At 35.4% G+C, this 15755-nt stretch overlaps 2 protein-coding genes across 2 annotated transcripts; both read left to right on the top strand.

Annotated features, from left to right (window-relative positions):
- Positions 1-7163: 7163 nt before the first annotated feature.
- On the top strand, positions 7164-11386 carry LOC131637778 (uncharacterized). The gene is made up of 5 exons (XM_058908347.1): positions 7164-7539; positions 7616-7750; positions 8015-8052; positions 8139-8205; positions 9357-11386. The coding sequence occupies exons 1-5, from the start codon at positions 7336-7338 to the stop codon at positions 9750-9752; spliced, it is 840 nt and encodes a 279-aa protein (XP_058764330.1). The 5' UTR covers positions 7164-7335; the 3' UTR covers positions 9753-11386.
- A 495-nt stretch (positions 11387-11881) lies between these two features.
- Positions 11882-12335, top strand: LOC131637780 (uncharacterized). The gene has a single exon (XM_058908348.1). It carries the CDS (start codon positions 11951-11953, stop codon positions 12185-12187), a length of 237 nt encoding a protein of 78 aa, XP_058764331.1. The 5' UTR covers positions 11882-11950; the 3' UTR covers positions 12188-12335.
- The last annotated feature ends 3420 nt before the right edge of the window (positions 12336-15755 follow it).

The raw sequence follows: 15755 nt of genomic DNA, 5'->3' as shown, positions 1-15755 counted from the left end.
TTGAGATGATCCAAGGGCTTAGATTGTGAGTCACATGGTATGATGGTGAGGGACATGCATTGAATTCAAGGAGAATTCAAACTTTCTGACTGGGACCCACAAGTGCACGCGTGGATGGAAGAATGGTTGACCAACGAATGAGGAGAGAAGGATGTGCCACGCGTGCAGTCAAGGATTCAACCTCACTATTCATCATCTTCTTCCTTTTACCTGCGGAATTTCTTGCAGATTTACCTGCGGATTTTCCTGCAGATTTTGCTTTCAATTTTTTTACCTTTTGAATGACCTACAAAACGAAAATAAAAAAGAAAAAGGGCCACCCAGATCACCTAAATGGACCCTTCTGAACATGATAGTGTCGTTAGTTTTTTCATTTGGAGCCTCTATCATGGAAAACGAAAGGTTTACATCTTTGAAGCTCAAAAATGGTAGAGCTTCAAAACCACGTTAGAACTTGCATGTAATCACTCAAATCTACTCTATGTCATGCCATGAGTCCATTCAAATGATTAGTTTGTATTATAGTTAAGCACGCATATGAAAACGAAAGCTACATGGTTATGAACATGAAGATGATCGTGAGCATGTTTATGGTTGTTTCAATCACATGTTATGTTTCAATCCTTACCTATGATGTTATACAAGAGTAATAGGATGATTATTTTGTATTGATAGTGGCTGGAAATATGAAAACGAAAATTACATATATTTGATATTTTTTTGAGAATTTTTTGAAGTTGATGGCTATGCTCTTGCTATATTTTCGTGTGTGTCTTGTTGTTGATGTATTCAGCTTCATTTATAGGCTAAGAGCTGCTTGGAAGTGAAGCTAAGAAGCATTCATTGCTTGGTTGAAAGTTTGATTTTTAAATATTAAAAATCTTTGAATATTTGACCAAGTCTTGCTCTCCTTTACTTCTCTTGCCTTGGGCTTATTCTCTGCAGAAAATCAGAGATTCCTTGGTGAGTCATGCTTAGATTGTAAGCCATCCATTATCCTTCCATTTTTCCTTTTTATTTATTCTTAAAATAAGATAAAATCAAGCAAAAAAATGGATAAAAATGGTGTGGGCCTTGTCTTGGTCGTGGGAGACCCATAACAACATGGCAAACATGTTTGAACCATGAAAACTTGGCCCCATTTGGAAAAAATGCATTTTTGAGCAATGTTGGTTTTATGCATTTTCCAAAATTTAGCCAACTTCAACAAGGTGTAAATCCCTCAATTTTTGTCATATGTAGGAGTTCTTGCACTTTTTGGAAACCTCAAAGAGTCCTCTAACCAATGTCTTTGGTCTCATGTCAAAATGATTTTTGATGCTCCTTGTGTGTCCTTTTGAAAAAAGTGTCTTTTTGTTGACTTTGAAAATGACCTGTAATGTCTTTGCTCATATTTTTCAAATGGTGAATCCAATGACCATGGGACCAATTGCATTTGAAATATAATTGAATTTCCTTCAAAATGAGCTTTGGTTTGAATTTTTTGGATGAAGTATGAGAGAGTTATGACCAGTCAAAGTTGAGTTGACTTTTCAGGCAAAAACCCTAATTTTGAATCTTAGGGTTTTGTTGATTTTTGATCTTTCCTTGATGAATTATGATCATCCAATGATCAAATGATGAATCCTTTGACAAAATATGGACTTTGACAAAAAAATTCATTTTTGACTGTCTGTTGACTTTTTGGTCAAACGGGTCGTCTGTTGACTGTTTGAGCTGCTGACGGTGCGTCTGAGTGAATTGAAGTTTGAAAATTTGTATGATGGTACTTTGAGATATATGGATGTCCATGAAATCCATTTGAGGTCTCAAAAACTTGTTTCTCCTGTAAAAACAAGAAAACCCTAGTCAGGGACTGTTTGTGTAGGAGACAGTTAAGCGTACCTGATTTTTGTGCAGTGTTGAGTCTCTGCTAATCGCGTGATATTCAGAAGACTTCTAGAACAAAAATCTTGGAATTTTGAATTGTAAAAGATTGATTTGATTGATGGTACAAAACACTGAGAATTGCACTGCCCGCAGTTTGGCTGTCAACTGACTGTTCAGGTATTAATGTAGCACTTAGAGTGAAAAATCAACAGTCAAAGTTAATTTTCTTTTTGTTGTTTTTGTTTTATGTGAAAAATGAAAGTTTATTTACATGACTTGTTAAAAAAAACACAGACATAATAAATAACTAGTATTTACTGTACACGAGCAAAATTACCGATAATATCCCTGAAAATCTTTTAATGCACAGAAAAATGAATATTTGACTGGCAGAAAACACACTAAATATTATCTGAATAATTAAGCAACATTATGACAAATAGTAAAACATTTAATACCGACAGTACAAGTATTACATACTATATTGAACAGTACGACGAATAAACGATACATTTAAGAAATAAGAAATACGGCAAACTTTTAGAATGACGATTGATAACCCATGCTACAAATAGTAACATGTAGATGATTGGGAGCATAAGCATCCCAGGTCCACAGTGTTCTGGGCTATGTAGACAGAAGAAAGACATGATCACCGTAGCAATGGTGATAATCATAAGAAAACACGTTTCCCACCGCTTCGCCATTTTGTCGGGGAAGAAGAAAGGATGGATATGAAGTAGAAATTTGAGAGATGAATTAGAATTTGATGTGATATTTTTATGAAAAAATGAGAGGTATTTATAGAAATGGAAAGAAGGATAGAGACGTTGGGGAATGATGTGATTCCGTACAAAAGGACAATTTTGAGTGGAAATAAGATTTGAAAGAAAGTGTATGATAGTGTTGGGAAAAAGAGAGATGTATAGAATAAAGTTAGGATTTGATTTTTGAAAAAGAGATTTGAAAAGATTTTTTTGAAAATAATGGAATATAGTACAAAATTAATGGGAAACAAAAGATAATAATAATCTACTTGTTACCAGTACAGTCTGAGTTTCCTGATTCTGCGCCTGCAAAAAGATTTAACTCTGTACCAATTGTGTCAGTACTATTTATCTGTAAATAAATAAATAGCATGTGTGAAGTAATAAACAGTATTTGGCGTTGGCGTAAGAATAAATTCAACTGCAAGCCAGATTACTGTATAAGAAAAATTCTAAAAACTAAGTATTTCATATGTCAGGATATTTGTTGAAATAAAAATCCATGATTATATGAGACTCTTAATTTTTAGATTGGAGTTTTCTTGAAAAAAGATGCGGGCAAATTTTGGGGTATAACAACAACATCCGCATAAAACGCATCACCGCGCCTCACAGACAAGGCCCGCGCCGCAACCCTTGGACAGAAGCTTCCGCGCGCCACGGTTGATCCTGTCGCGCCGCGGTGGTACGAAAACAAATCTACCTCCAATCTCTTGTGTACTGCAGGTTAACCGGAGCCTAACCCTCTTTCTTTCTGGGGGGTGGCAGGCGCGCGCGACCAGATAAGGTCCAGGGGCATTGAAGGAGGATAGTGAGCTGTTATGTTTATGATCACTGATATGAAGATATTTGCTTTAAGTTTAATTTTATTTATGTTGTCCCCAATTTAGAATGAGTACTACCACAACAAAATGAAAATCTCAAGCAAAGTGCCAACAATGGAGCAACATGCATGCAAGTGGTAGTGAGTGAATTTTTTCAAAAAATTTAAGTTTTCACTTTCTTTTTCAATAAGTGACAAGTCAGGTATAAATTTTCAAACTCAAACTCCTAATGTGTGCATGAAACTTAGGTTGTTAGTAAGTACTTGACATAAGTTCTTTATGGTACACTATTTTTTTTGATCGACTTAGCCTTAATCATTGTGAGGAAAGCTTTCCATTGTTTACTATATGCAGGAGACCATCAATTATTTTGACTTGTTTGTATCATGCTAAACCGTTTGTCGCATCGCTTGTGGAAATCTGTGAAAGTGATTTAGGCACTTGTTTGAATCAGAGAGTTTCTTTGAACCAATTCCATCTTAAAACTTATTTTCTTCTGTGAGAGTGTGATCCTTTGCTAACCATTCTTTGAGCCCGAGGTCAAGATAAATTTCATCATATGCACCAAGGAAAAACCTGGTGAGTTTTGATCTCAATAAAAAAGGTTTTGTTTTGGACCATCAACCATAAAATTTGGTGATGTGTTTTCTCTTTTACCTTCATAGACAGTAGGGGAGCATTCATAGAATCTGAATACAGTTTGATCTCCAAGTTGGGGTGAATCATAACAAAAAAGAAGAGTAAGTCTGTAGGTGGTGATTTGCAAAGAACGAAAGAAATTTGTAGCTTGAAAAAAAAAAGAGAAAAGAAACAAAAGAAAAACAATGTTTGAAAGTAAACAGTTGTTGAAAAAAAGAATAAGAAAAACATCGAGGTACGAATAAAAAAAAAGGAAGAATGGGTGAGAAAGTTTGAGGTATAAAGGAAAAAGAAAGGAGTTATGATTCAGATGCTTCCCTAGAATAGGAACAACCCTCGTTTATCTTCTTTTCTTTGAATCTAAAACCACATTACAACCCTGGAAAGACCTTCCGATTCTCAGATTCCACAGGACTTGATGCTAACAATATGGTGAACGTATAATATGGATTCTTGTTGATTTAATTGTTTGAATGAGTGTTTAACCCCTCTATTATTCATCATACTTTTTGATGAGAGTGATTAGTGCTGATTCAATTACAATTGTGTAGTGTTTTGAACTTCTGGAGGTAATTTTCTTTCAAAATCTGTTTCATGTATGTGTTCTGAGTTTGCAGGGAGATGAGGAGTATCTGATTTGGTTGTTGAATTGAACCATTTGAAAAACCTTTTTGAAAAACTTGTGGCATGATTGTTGGTATGATTTGTTGTTTTTGGTGAGGTAAGTAATTTTGTTTAGGGACAAAAAAAACTCTAAGTTGGGGAGAGTTTGTTAGGAGTGAATTAGTAGTATTTTCATTTGTAAAATTAACTATCTTTTGAGCTAAAAGTGAACATATTTTGTGCTTTTTAAGAATTTTATAGTTAGAATTGAACTTTCGAGGTTCGATGCTAATTGTAGAACATCTTGCGTCACTTTGGGTGTTATTTGTGCAGATATTGAAGTAAAGAAGCAAAGACGAAGGAACACGCAGGCGTAGAAGCTCTCAAGAAGAAGTAATTGGAAAGAAGTGGGATAAAGCAAGTGGCGAGCCGCGCCAATCATAGGCGAGACGCGCGAGAACCTCTGACTTGGGTTCGCGCCGCGCCAGCCCGTGTTGCACCGCGGTGAGTGCGTTATATAGAAAAAGGGCTATATATAGAATCCCTAATCCTCAGAAGAAAGAGATCCTTGGGTAAGCGAAATTCAGAGAGCAATCCTATTCCAGAGCAGAAGACAACTTCCGACAGAGAATTCAACATCAATTGAAGACATTCCCTTGATGAAGATGAATCCTTCCATGAAATCTTGTGTGTTCTTCATGGCTATGGAGAGCTAAACCTCATTGTGTTGAGTTTAAGGTAGTAGTTAACCTATGAAGATACAATTAATTTGATTAATTCCTGTGAACAATTGTTTAAGCTTTATTATCAATGAAAATCCTTGCCTTTATTTTATATCATTGTTGAACTATCAATCGAGAGATAGGGTTTATACTTTCGCCCTAGGTTTTTACATTGACTTGTTGATTAATACTCAGAGATGAGGTTTTGAATAAGTTTTCATAAATCATCGTTATTCATTCCCTTTATCTTTATAGTTATTCTGAGAGATCGAATATCGTACCGGTAGAGGTGGTTCTAGATTGATCATTAGACATAATATCAGTTTTGAGGAATGAAGATAATAACTTAGATAATGTTCACATGTGAATTAATTGATTATTGTATATGAATAGGTTGATGAACCCTAAAACTCAACATATTCATTCACCATTGTTATTCAATCTTTAAGCTTTCATTCATTTAAATCTTATTCTGTTATATACAATTTGAGAACAGACAATCAAAATCACTACTTTTCATAACTTACTATAAATTAACTATTGAACGACATTAATATTACCCAGTCTCTGTGGATACGATATATAAGAAAATATTTACCCAAAATACTTTCAACAGCTAGCCAAATGAATTAGAAACTATCAAAATGATTAAGACATATTTTTTGAATTCACGATCGATTGGAGCATATACCCAATCCATTGGGTAAGTGAAAAATGAGTACATAATCAATTGTGGTAGTGTTTTTATGAAGGATAACGACTCTCTTTCAAATATTTCTAAAATGGGATATTGTTGAAAGCACTCTTACATGGTACAAGGAAATAAAAGGTTACCTAACTTTCGTCTTCTCCTCCTCCAAGCGATTGTGGAAGATTTGTCATTCCATAAGGGTGAGTTACGAAATCATTGAAGGCTAAGAGGCCTCTGTCACCTTATGGACTGAGATCTACTTGGCAAAGTCCTACTTGCTCGAGTGTATCAGTGTATAAGATATTACACAAACTCTCATCGTCCACGGGTAAACCTGCCACTGTCTGGTTCACCACGATAAATGTTATGACCAACGGTCACTCCGTGTTTGGGATTCCATCTACCTTCTCATAATCTCGAAATCCTAGCATCGGTTTGTATTTACTTTGTGATCTTCAATAAGTCGTTGCTTGAATAAGGTTCCCTAGTGGTGGATCTTCGTCATACATTGTTTTCGTGAAGATCTCATCAATCATGAAGGGTTGAGGTGGTGCATAATCGGAGAATTCGACAAACTTCTTTGGTGTGCTGCTAGAGGTTATTCTCTCCATCTTATGTGGCTCTGATAGAGATTTGACTTCTAGATCAAAAATGATCTAATCATGGAATTTTATGGGAATTAGAATCCAATTACCACATACAGTGTCACTGTTTTGTGCAAGAACCAAAATTAGGGTTGATCCTGAAACGATGATACTGATCTCCGATACGGCAACACGTGATGTACCTACAAAAGTTAGCACTCAAACATCCAAATCGATTATGGAGTTCAAAATAAGCAAAGTGGAAAGTGAAGATCAGAAATTATACCTTAAATTTCAGTTATCTAGACAATATACATTAGATAATTTCAATTGAGTTATGCTTGAGACTTTGTTTTACCCAAAACACTACTTAAACCAAACAAATAAAACATATTATATATTTTAAAATTAAAATTATACTTAACAAAATTTCTCTCTTACAAAAAGAGACAAAGCATTGTGAACTGCGCAAGCAATAGGTTCTTTTCTTCCCCTATATTATTATCCACGTCTAGAGAAAAACAAGCCTTTTTTCATTCATCATTCTCTCTCTTACATGGAACCAAACAAATTCTGAGCAGAACATAACTCAGTACCTTAACGTAACATGTTTTCTGGTTGACTTTGATTGGGACGATGATGTTGTTGCAACAATCAACCTTATGTGTTAATCCTTCCTCCCAATTTCCCTCCCTTGTCAGCCAAAGGAACCCACTTCGTCTTCACCAACAACTGGGTTCCTTTCATTTTCCTAGAAAGGTTAAAGCTTCTACCTTTATAGTTTCTGCTTCTCTTGGTGCTGGTTTTTTCAATGACATCGCTCAAATTGCGCAGAATAAGGTACCCCATTTTCATTTTTGTTGTTTATTTGGTGAATTGACATTTGTATTCTCATTTGTTGTATTCTGCTGGTAAGGTTCTGGTTGCAGCTGGAGTTTCAATGGCAATTGGGCAATTTTCTAAGCCATTTACTTCTGTGTTTCTGTATGGTAAAGAGTTCGATGTCAAGGCTCTTATTCAAGCTGGAGGTTTCCCTTCATCACACTCTTCTGTATGACCTCCAAACCCTTCATTTCTAAATCTTAGTTTCACGAGCACGGACACCACGACACTGATACACATGTCGCCACTTGTTTAATTTTAAAAAAATAATAAATTGAACATAATGTTGGTTTCGGACACCGACCCAGACACACATTTTTCAAGAGATGTCGGTGCTATAGAGTTCATGAGTTTATGGATTTTTGCGCAGTGGAGTTTCAGTTTCATTCTATTTCTCATGTAGTTGTTTGCGTTTATTTTCCTTTGGATATAGGCAACAGTGGCTTGTGCAACACTCCTTGGCCTTGAGAGGTAAAATAATAATTCAGTTGTGTCTGGTTCATGCCGTTTTTCTCTCTTAAAAATATAAGTGGTCATTGTTTGTTATTCAAATGCAGAGGCCTCTCAGATCCTATTTTTGGTCTTGCACTTGTCTATGCTGGCCTAGTTATGTATGATGCTCAGGTGTGATGTTCTTCTGTTAATATATGATGCTTTCAATCTAGTTTATCGATTCGTTTCACATCACTGTCTTTTGGTATCCCTTCTATCTATGTTAGGATTTAAATGCACTTAGAATCAACCCACTATTTTTGAGAAACACCGCAGGACTTGATAGATTGTGACAAACTTAATGAAGGAATCTGTTAGTAATAGGCATATTAGGCAGTTTATTTTATTATTATTAAATGTTTGTGTGTGCAGTAACTGCTATGTAACTGCTTTGTAACTGTTCTAGGAAGTTAGAATTATAAATATTGGGTGAAAGGGAAGAGGAAGGGATTAGGTATTTGGTATATTGGTTGGTTTGGGAGAGACTAGGCTCTCTAAATCCTAGAGGTTGGTTTATTTATCAGTTGTTGATTATAAACAGTTTGTACTTTGGTACCGGTTCCTATCAGAATCTTAGGCTGGATTAAAATTAAAATCTTCCAAGATATTGAGTATTGCTGCTCTATAGAAAATTTCGTGAATGAATGTTCTACAAGGAAAGAATGTGATAGAAACTAGTACTAATAGTAAATATACTGCATAACAACTTCCTTTTTTTGATAAATCTCTGGATAATTGCTCACAATCATATATTGAACATATATATACGAATGTGCATAGTATATGGATAATTGAATCATAACAATAAACTGCAAAAATCAGTGTTAGTATGTTATGGTCCCTTGTCTGGGATCGTGTTGACGCAGTTTTAGACGTGGTAGAAACTTTGTTTCGACCTATGGTGAAGGCAGAAGCGGATCAAAAATACTTGTGAATTCAAGAAGAGACTCTGTCAAGGACAAGTCTCACTATGACAAAACTGTTTCCAAACTCAATGGCTTAAGTTTAGCGGACACAACTTTTCTTTAAGCAAATTGCTACCACAGATGAAAACTTACTAGTACTTGTAATTCTAATCAGTTTTGACTTTTGATTCATTTATTTGGACTTATTTGCAGACATAAGTTCTTGTAAGTCCCAAGAGAACTTATTTATGGTATATTCATAAGCTATCTTGTGCTGATTTCGATAAGATCCTCAGAATGGCTTACGAAAACAGCTTAACTTATATGGATGTGACCTGTTTAGCTTACCATCAAAACTGTGACTTCTGTAATTTGCAGGGTGTAAGAAGAGAAGTAGGGATTCATGCTAGGACAATGAACAGACTACTTCTCCACATGCATTCCAAACATAAAGATGCTTTGATCAACTCTCAATCTGGTTCATCCAATCCACCAAAACTTGAAGAAACTCATGAAAAGTCCCTTTTGTCCCAAGAAACCACTTCTTTGGAAGCACAGCATGTCAATGCATGTGTATTAGTTAAATCAGAAGGCAAAATAAGGCCAAGTGATGAGGAGTTACTATCCTCCTCTGGCTTCTCAGAAGAAATATCAAATTTGGTTGATGATGGCTTACTACCATTTAAAGAATCTATTGGTCATACTGATGTTGAAGTCATAGCTGGTGGTTTACTTGGATTTTTGGTGGGTTTGGCTGTGTTTAATTTAAAGTAAAGTCTTTAGTTTTTGATGAGCTATTTTATAACGATATAGCTTATATTGAATAGGTTATAGATATGAAAGTCAAAAAGAGAGTTCAGGTCGGTTATAGCTGGATTTATGATTGGATTCGTTGAACAAATATTATGTGTATCATAAAATATTTATTTTTTATCAAATGGTAACAAAATGATAGGTTCATGAAATTAGTTAAGTTAGAATGAAAATTTATTTTAATTGGGCTTTTATTTTATGTATTGTTTAGTTGAGCTTTTTAACTTTTAAACCTTTTTATTTGAGGATCCACAACTATAACCATATATGCATTCTCATTAAGAGATTTGAGATTATTAATGAATAAAAAAGTTATCTTAATTTTTCCTCAGATAGTTATTGTAGTGTTCTCCCCTTTTCAATTTAGGAACCCTAATTCTTAATAGGAAAAATCTTCCTATCATAAAATAACAAAATAAGATGTCTCTTCATATTTTTGTACTATAATAGCATAGAATTTTGTGAAAAAAAAGTGCATATAATTTCTCAATTGCGATGTTTGACACGCGCCAGTCTGATAATTGTATGGCATGTGTTGAAAAAAACACACAAGTATGTAGCTGGCTTGAAGTGTCAATGGTTCTCCATAAAGACACAGTTTAATTCATTTTGATCAGTTCATGAGATTGATTAACAGCGGTAGAATCTACTCTCAACGATTATCCGTGGTCTGGTTCGCATGTATATGGTCCATTTAGAAGGCAAGAAATGGAAAGATATTTCATAATATCGAACTCCGCTTGGCCAATATGTTTGAAGAGGTGCAGATATCATCCTGGAAGTGGCTCAGTATCAAAAGTAAAGGCCTCTGCTATATATTACCTCAGTGGTGTTCGAACCCCGGGGCCGGCCTTTGTTTGCATGGTGGTTAATGCGATAAATCAAGAATATAATCAGCAGTGATAATGAGCACAAGTTTTGAAGCTTAATTTAATAGCGGTGTTCATGCTGTTTGTCTAAGTCATTCGTTCTGAGTGTTGTTTCGTGCTGGATTTATCGTTCTGCTACGGGGAGATAATTTTGTAGCTCATGATCAGATTTCAGCAGTTCTTAGTGGGTGCTGTAAATTGGTGTTGTAATTTATTGATGTAGTTAATGCATAGGTGGTATTGCGAATAAAGCGGTGTCGGTTTCGTCAAGAGTTCAGGTATTTGGTTTATGGTGTGAGAATTTGATCCTGTGTGAATTAGGCTCGTGCGGGGTCCTAGTTTTATCGTAAGAGAAGTTTTTCGGCTCAATCTGTCGTGTGTATAGTCTGAGGCGTTTGCTTGGTGATCTTTGTAGTATGGTACCTTTCGGTTCGGTGCTGCGTTGGAGCTTAGCTCCGCCGCTGTTCCAGTCTTTTCCTTGGTGGCAGCTCCATAAGTCCATCTTTGTAAGCATCACTTGTTTTGTGTTTTAGGGTGATTTAGTCATGTTATATTGTAGCTGGCTGGTGCATTCAGTTGAGTTTAGTCTGGTTCTGGTGTCTTAGCAGTATTTCTGATATCAACAGGGTTGCTTGCTGTTTGGCCTGTGAGGCCTGATATGCTTAGCATTGTATCACAGTACTTCTTGTGCTTTCCACTTTTTAATGCAACTTTAGCTTTTTTACATCTTTTGAATCAATGTTCAACACTATCATAGATTAATAATCATACAAGTCAATTAGATAATTGTGACAAATTTTTCAAAAGAAATGTTTTTTTACTTCAAAACACTTTATACATCTTTGAGACATTTATTTAAGCAATATTAGAGGGAGTATCATATATCTAATTTGACAGTGTTAGTGTTTCATATTTTTTATATTCAATATTTAGCAAATGATGAATACAAATCAAAATCAGTACTCAAATTACAAAACTTAATGTCTAAATTCATAAGCTTTCTTTTATACCTGGTGAAACTTAATATCTTGAATGACTAAAATCACATAAAGTTAACAAGAAAAAATGAAAAAAAAAATCTATAAAACAAATGTGGCAGAAAACTAGAGGCAAATTGACATTTGTCACAAGTGATGTACACGTGTAAATTCATGGCATGTTAACATAACAGGTGGGTTGAGATTGGCATCTAACTCCTACTATATAAATGAATGATTAAGTTTCCATATACAATATAGATTTGAAGGAATAAAAGGAATATAGGTGTGAAGAAGAAGAATATTAGTGAGAATGTCAGGGGCACAAGGAGCACAACCGAAAGAGTCAAAGACAGCAACAACATATGAATCAAAAGAGGGAGGACAGAATCGTACAAGAACGGATTTACTTTCAAAGGAAGATCAAGGTGGCATTCAAGTGGATAAGCATCAAGAGAAGGTCCATGATCCTGCTGGAAAAGGTGGTCCTGTCTTTGGTGCTGGCAAGGATGACAATAAACAAGACCTTGGAGTCACAGGCACTGGCTAGCTAGCAAGCTAGTTTTAATTAACTATCATGGTTCTGTTTTTCTTCTTTGTTGTAAATGGGACTGTAGTTTGTGGAATAAGAAGGAATAAATTGTGGTTGATCATGTAAATTGCTATAAATTTGTCTTATAATGAATTATCTTGGTGAATGTTTCTATTTTTTTATTTTTTTTTACATTCACATTGTTTTTCTATCCTAGAAATTTAGGAAGTACATATTATATATCATTAAGATTTGGAAAATCTCAGAAAGGTAGACATATTAATATGTTCTAGATAGAGGGAGGAGCTCTAGGTAATGTTTTAAAAATCATATTCATTATTAAATCGGTGAGTCACAATAGTAAATTGGATTAAATTAGATAATTTAGTTGAAATACTAATTTTTATAATAAGATTATGAATTTAAATTGAATTAAATTAGATAATTTGGTTGGATAAACTAGTTTCTATGATAAACTAGTGAGGACGGTTGGATGAAGGCTAGGCGGAGTGCATTGGAATTGGGTTTCCTAGTGGAACTTTTTTTGGCGGGGTACTGGCGTCTATTTACTTCTCTTGAGTTTCTAGATAAGAGCAAATTTAAGGATTTCTATGACTTTTTCGGTTGTATTGGAGAAATTGTGGAGGTTGCAATCTTCTTATAGAAGAAATAGGATAGGGAAGCGTTTCGGTTTTGCAAGATTTTCGGAGGTGGAGGATCGTTTACTTGCTGTGAAGCGTCAAAGGTAAGTTTGAAGGAGGAGGATAGAGTTCGTTTTCCAAAGCTTTTGTGGGTCTGTTGAGGTGTCATAGTTTTGCTTTTCAGATTCAATTGAGCATTGAGAAGACGGAAGTTTTCAGGATTAAGGTGTCTCCCATGGGGGCGAGTAAGTGTTTGTTCGAAGAAACAAAAGAGGGTGTTTTGGCCGAGTTTTTGGGGGAAAGGGGATTGTTGGTGGAAATACTAGTTTTTGGAGAATACAAAGTGGAAAGATGATGAATTAGATATGAGTAGGGCAGTTTGGTTGAGCATTTTTGACGTCCCCAGACTTGCGTGGAACTCTGAGTTTTTTTGTATCTTTGGCAAATCATCTGGGTTCTTTCATCTACTTAGACAAGAATACTACTAACAGACGTTCCCTTAATGTCGCTAGGATCTAAGTTAGTGTGGATTTCACCTGTGTGTTACAAGATTCGTTGGAGGTGGTAATTGATGTGAAAGTTCTTCAGTTGGTGATTAAGGAAGAGCCTCCGGACTCTTTTCGTCTGCATTCAGGTATGCCGACATCTCAAAATACTGTGTCAGAGTCTTCGGATTTCCAAGTTGATTATGAAAGGAGTGGTGAATCTATTGATAGTATTGAAGAATTTTCCACTCTTAAGGAAACTGGTGTTGCGGAAGCATGTTGAAGTAATATTGCCAATTTTGTGATTGTTGTGGGGGGAGATATTCTGGGTGACGAAATTCCTAAAGGTGTTTCTTCTGTTGCAGTAATCAGTAATGTTGTTGGCCCTTTTGATATGGCTTTACGTTCCGTCAATGGTATGGATTCTGGTTTGGGAGATAAGGACAGTCTGGGGTCTCATTCTTGATTTTCGATGGGAAGGGTAATTCAGTGGTGCCTTGTACATTAACTCCTAAGAAGAGCTTAAATTCGAAAAAAGTGAAATTCAAAAACATGCTGGAACTTGGAGGGTGTTTTAACAAACACGCGTATAGGTCGGTGAAGAGAGGTATAGTAGGAAGGGGATGGCAAAAAAATTTATGAAGGCAAAGAGATGTGTAGTTTATGTTATAGGGGACAATGCTAACAAAGTTTTGGATGTGAAACTGGAAAGTGTTGAATCGGTTTTCTATGAGAATCTCTCAGAGAACGCGCTTATAGGCTCGAATAAATCTAAACAATGGGATCACATTAGCAATGACGTCGGAGGGAAATTGTGGTTGGCTATTTAAGCGTTGGGGTGGGGAATAAGAAAGGACGTACAAATTTCATTAATAAAATTTGGGAATTGGAAAGACCGGAGTTTGAGAGAAAATTTCCAAGGAAGAAGAACATATCTTATTTGAAATAATTGTAGGATCCTTTAATGTTTATATGGGTGGCAATGCTCTCAAAAGGAGAAGAATAAGTGCTATAATTAAGAAGGGTGATGCTGACATTTTTTTTATTCTACAAACAAAGTTAACTAAAACGAATGACTTTTTCGCTAATAGTATGTGGAGTAATACGAATATTGGATTCTCTTTTACCAATTCGGTAGGTATGTCGGGAGGGATCATAACTCTTTGGATGGTTGGTAGGGTGAAAGTTTTGCATAGTTTTAAAGGAGAGAGTTTCTTGAGAATCTGTTTACGGTGATTTCCGGTAAACAACCGCTAGTCTTCCAAACTATAATAAATATGATTTGGTTACTTGCAGGATCGACTAGATTGATCCTAGGACACATAGTCAAGAAGATTGTTATCAATGTTCATTTGAATCATATTCGTAATTTGTCCTCTTCGATGAGTATTGTTCGATTCAAGAATCTTGGTGATTGCTTCGTTATATGTAGTTATAACTTCAACAAGAAAAATAAATAACATAACATATGAAACTTTAAAAATTGTTAAAACATAAAGGATCTTAAACTGCAGAAACGTTAAGGACTTTAAAAGTAAATGATCGTGAAAGTAAGTTCGAAAGTAAAATAAAGATACAGGAATGTAAATGACAAGAAATAAATGGAATGCAGTAACTCAGAAATGTATTCGAAAATGAAATACAATACACATGTATTAAAATGGTGGTGTCATACGTACATTTTCTCAGCGAACTCTTTCTCGTAACACTTGATACTTGAGTAAATATGTGAGTGATTTGTACAAAATGAACACCCGAAATCCTAACATAAAGACCCCTATTTATACTAGTTTCGACCTTAACGGTCCTACACTAATCTGCTGCCACGTTTCTCATCAGAACTTCCAGCGAAGCCATCTGTATTTGAACGGTTACGAAACCGTCTTCGAATTTCAAATCTTCCCGCCTGAGTCCATCTTCGACGCGTGGCAGTGTAAAAACACTATGAAAACACGCTAAGTAGTAACACTTAAATATATACTTTATAAATTTTGTCTAAGTCCCGAAGACATATGCTTTCATTAGTCTTTCAGTGTTCACTATCTTCAACGAACTTAGAAGTCTTTATTTTCGAAGCATGACCATCAGTAGCCATTTTTTTCACTTTCTTAAGGGATGGCCATCAGTAACCATCTTTCCTTCGATTCTCAACTCCTTCGAAGGACAAACAATATAAAACGAAATCTTCAGCTAACAAATTGCCCCCAATAAATGCCTGTTTCGAGAATCAACAGAAATAGGCGTTTCTTGTCATTATAAGATTTCGTTTTTATGATCTTTGAAAGTTCCAAGACTGCTGACTAACGCCATAATCACTGATAACACTGTTTCCGAAACGTCTTGTCATTTTCAAAGATGTCTTCTCATGACTTACATTCCCACGTTTTAACCTTACTTACTGATCATTATTCCTATATACTAGGAGTAAGGCTAACTTATTCAACCGCCGTTGGATTAAAT

This window comes from Vicia villosa, unplaced genomic scaffold, assembly GCF_029867415.1.
Source record: "Vicia villosa cultivar HV-30 ecotype Madison, WI unplaced genomic scaffold, Vvil1.0 ctg.002084F_1_1, whole genome shotgun sequence".
In the NCBI taxonomy this organism is placed as follows: domain Eukaryota; kingdom Viridiplantae; phylum Streptophyta; class Magnoliopsida; order Fabales; family Fabaceae; genus Vicia; species Vicia villosa.
The sequence above is the reverse complement of the archived record's forward strand: the minus strand, read 5'-3'. Positions and strand labels throughout refer to the sequence as shown.

Excerpts from the sequence above, each read along its gene's own strand:
- LOC131637778 (XM_058908347.1), top strand. The coding sequence starts at position 7,336 with ATGATGTTGTTGCAACAATCAACCTTATGTGTTAATCCTTCCTCCCAA. Across the intron at positions 7,751-8,014 it reads TCCCTTCATCACACTCTTCT|GCAACAGTGGCTTGTGCAAC; the intron begins GTATGACCTCCA and ends CTTTGGATATAG. Across the intron at positions 8,053-8,138 it reads ACACTCCTTGGCCTTGAGAG|AGGCCTCTCAGATCCTATTT; the intron begins GTAAAATAATAA and ends ATTCAAATGCAG.
- LOC131637780 (XM_058908348.1), top strand. The coding sequence starts at position 11,951 with ATGTCAGGGGCACAAGGAGCACAACCGAAAGAGTCAAAGACAGCAACA.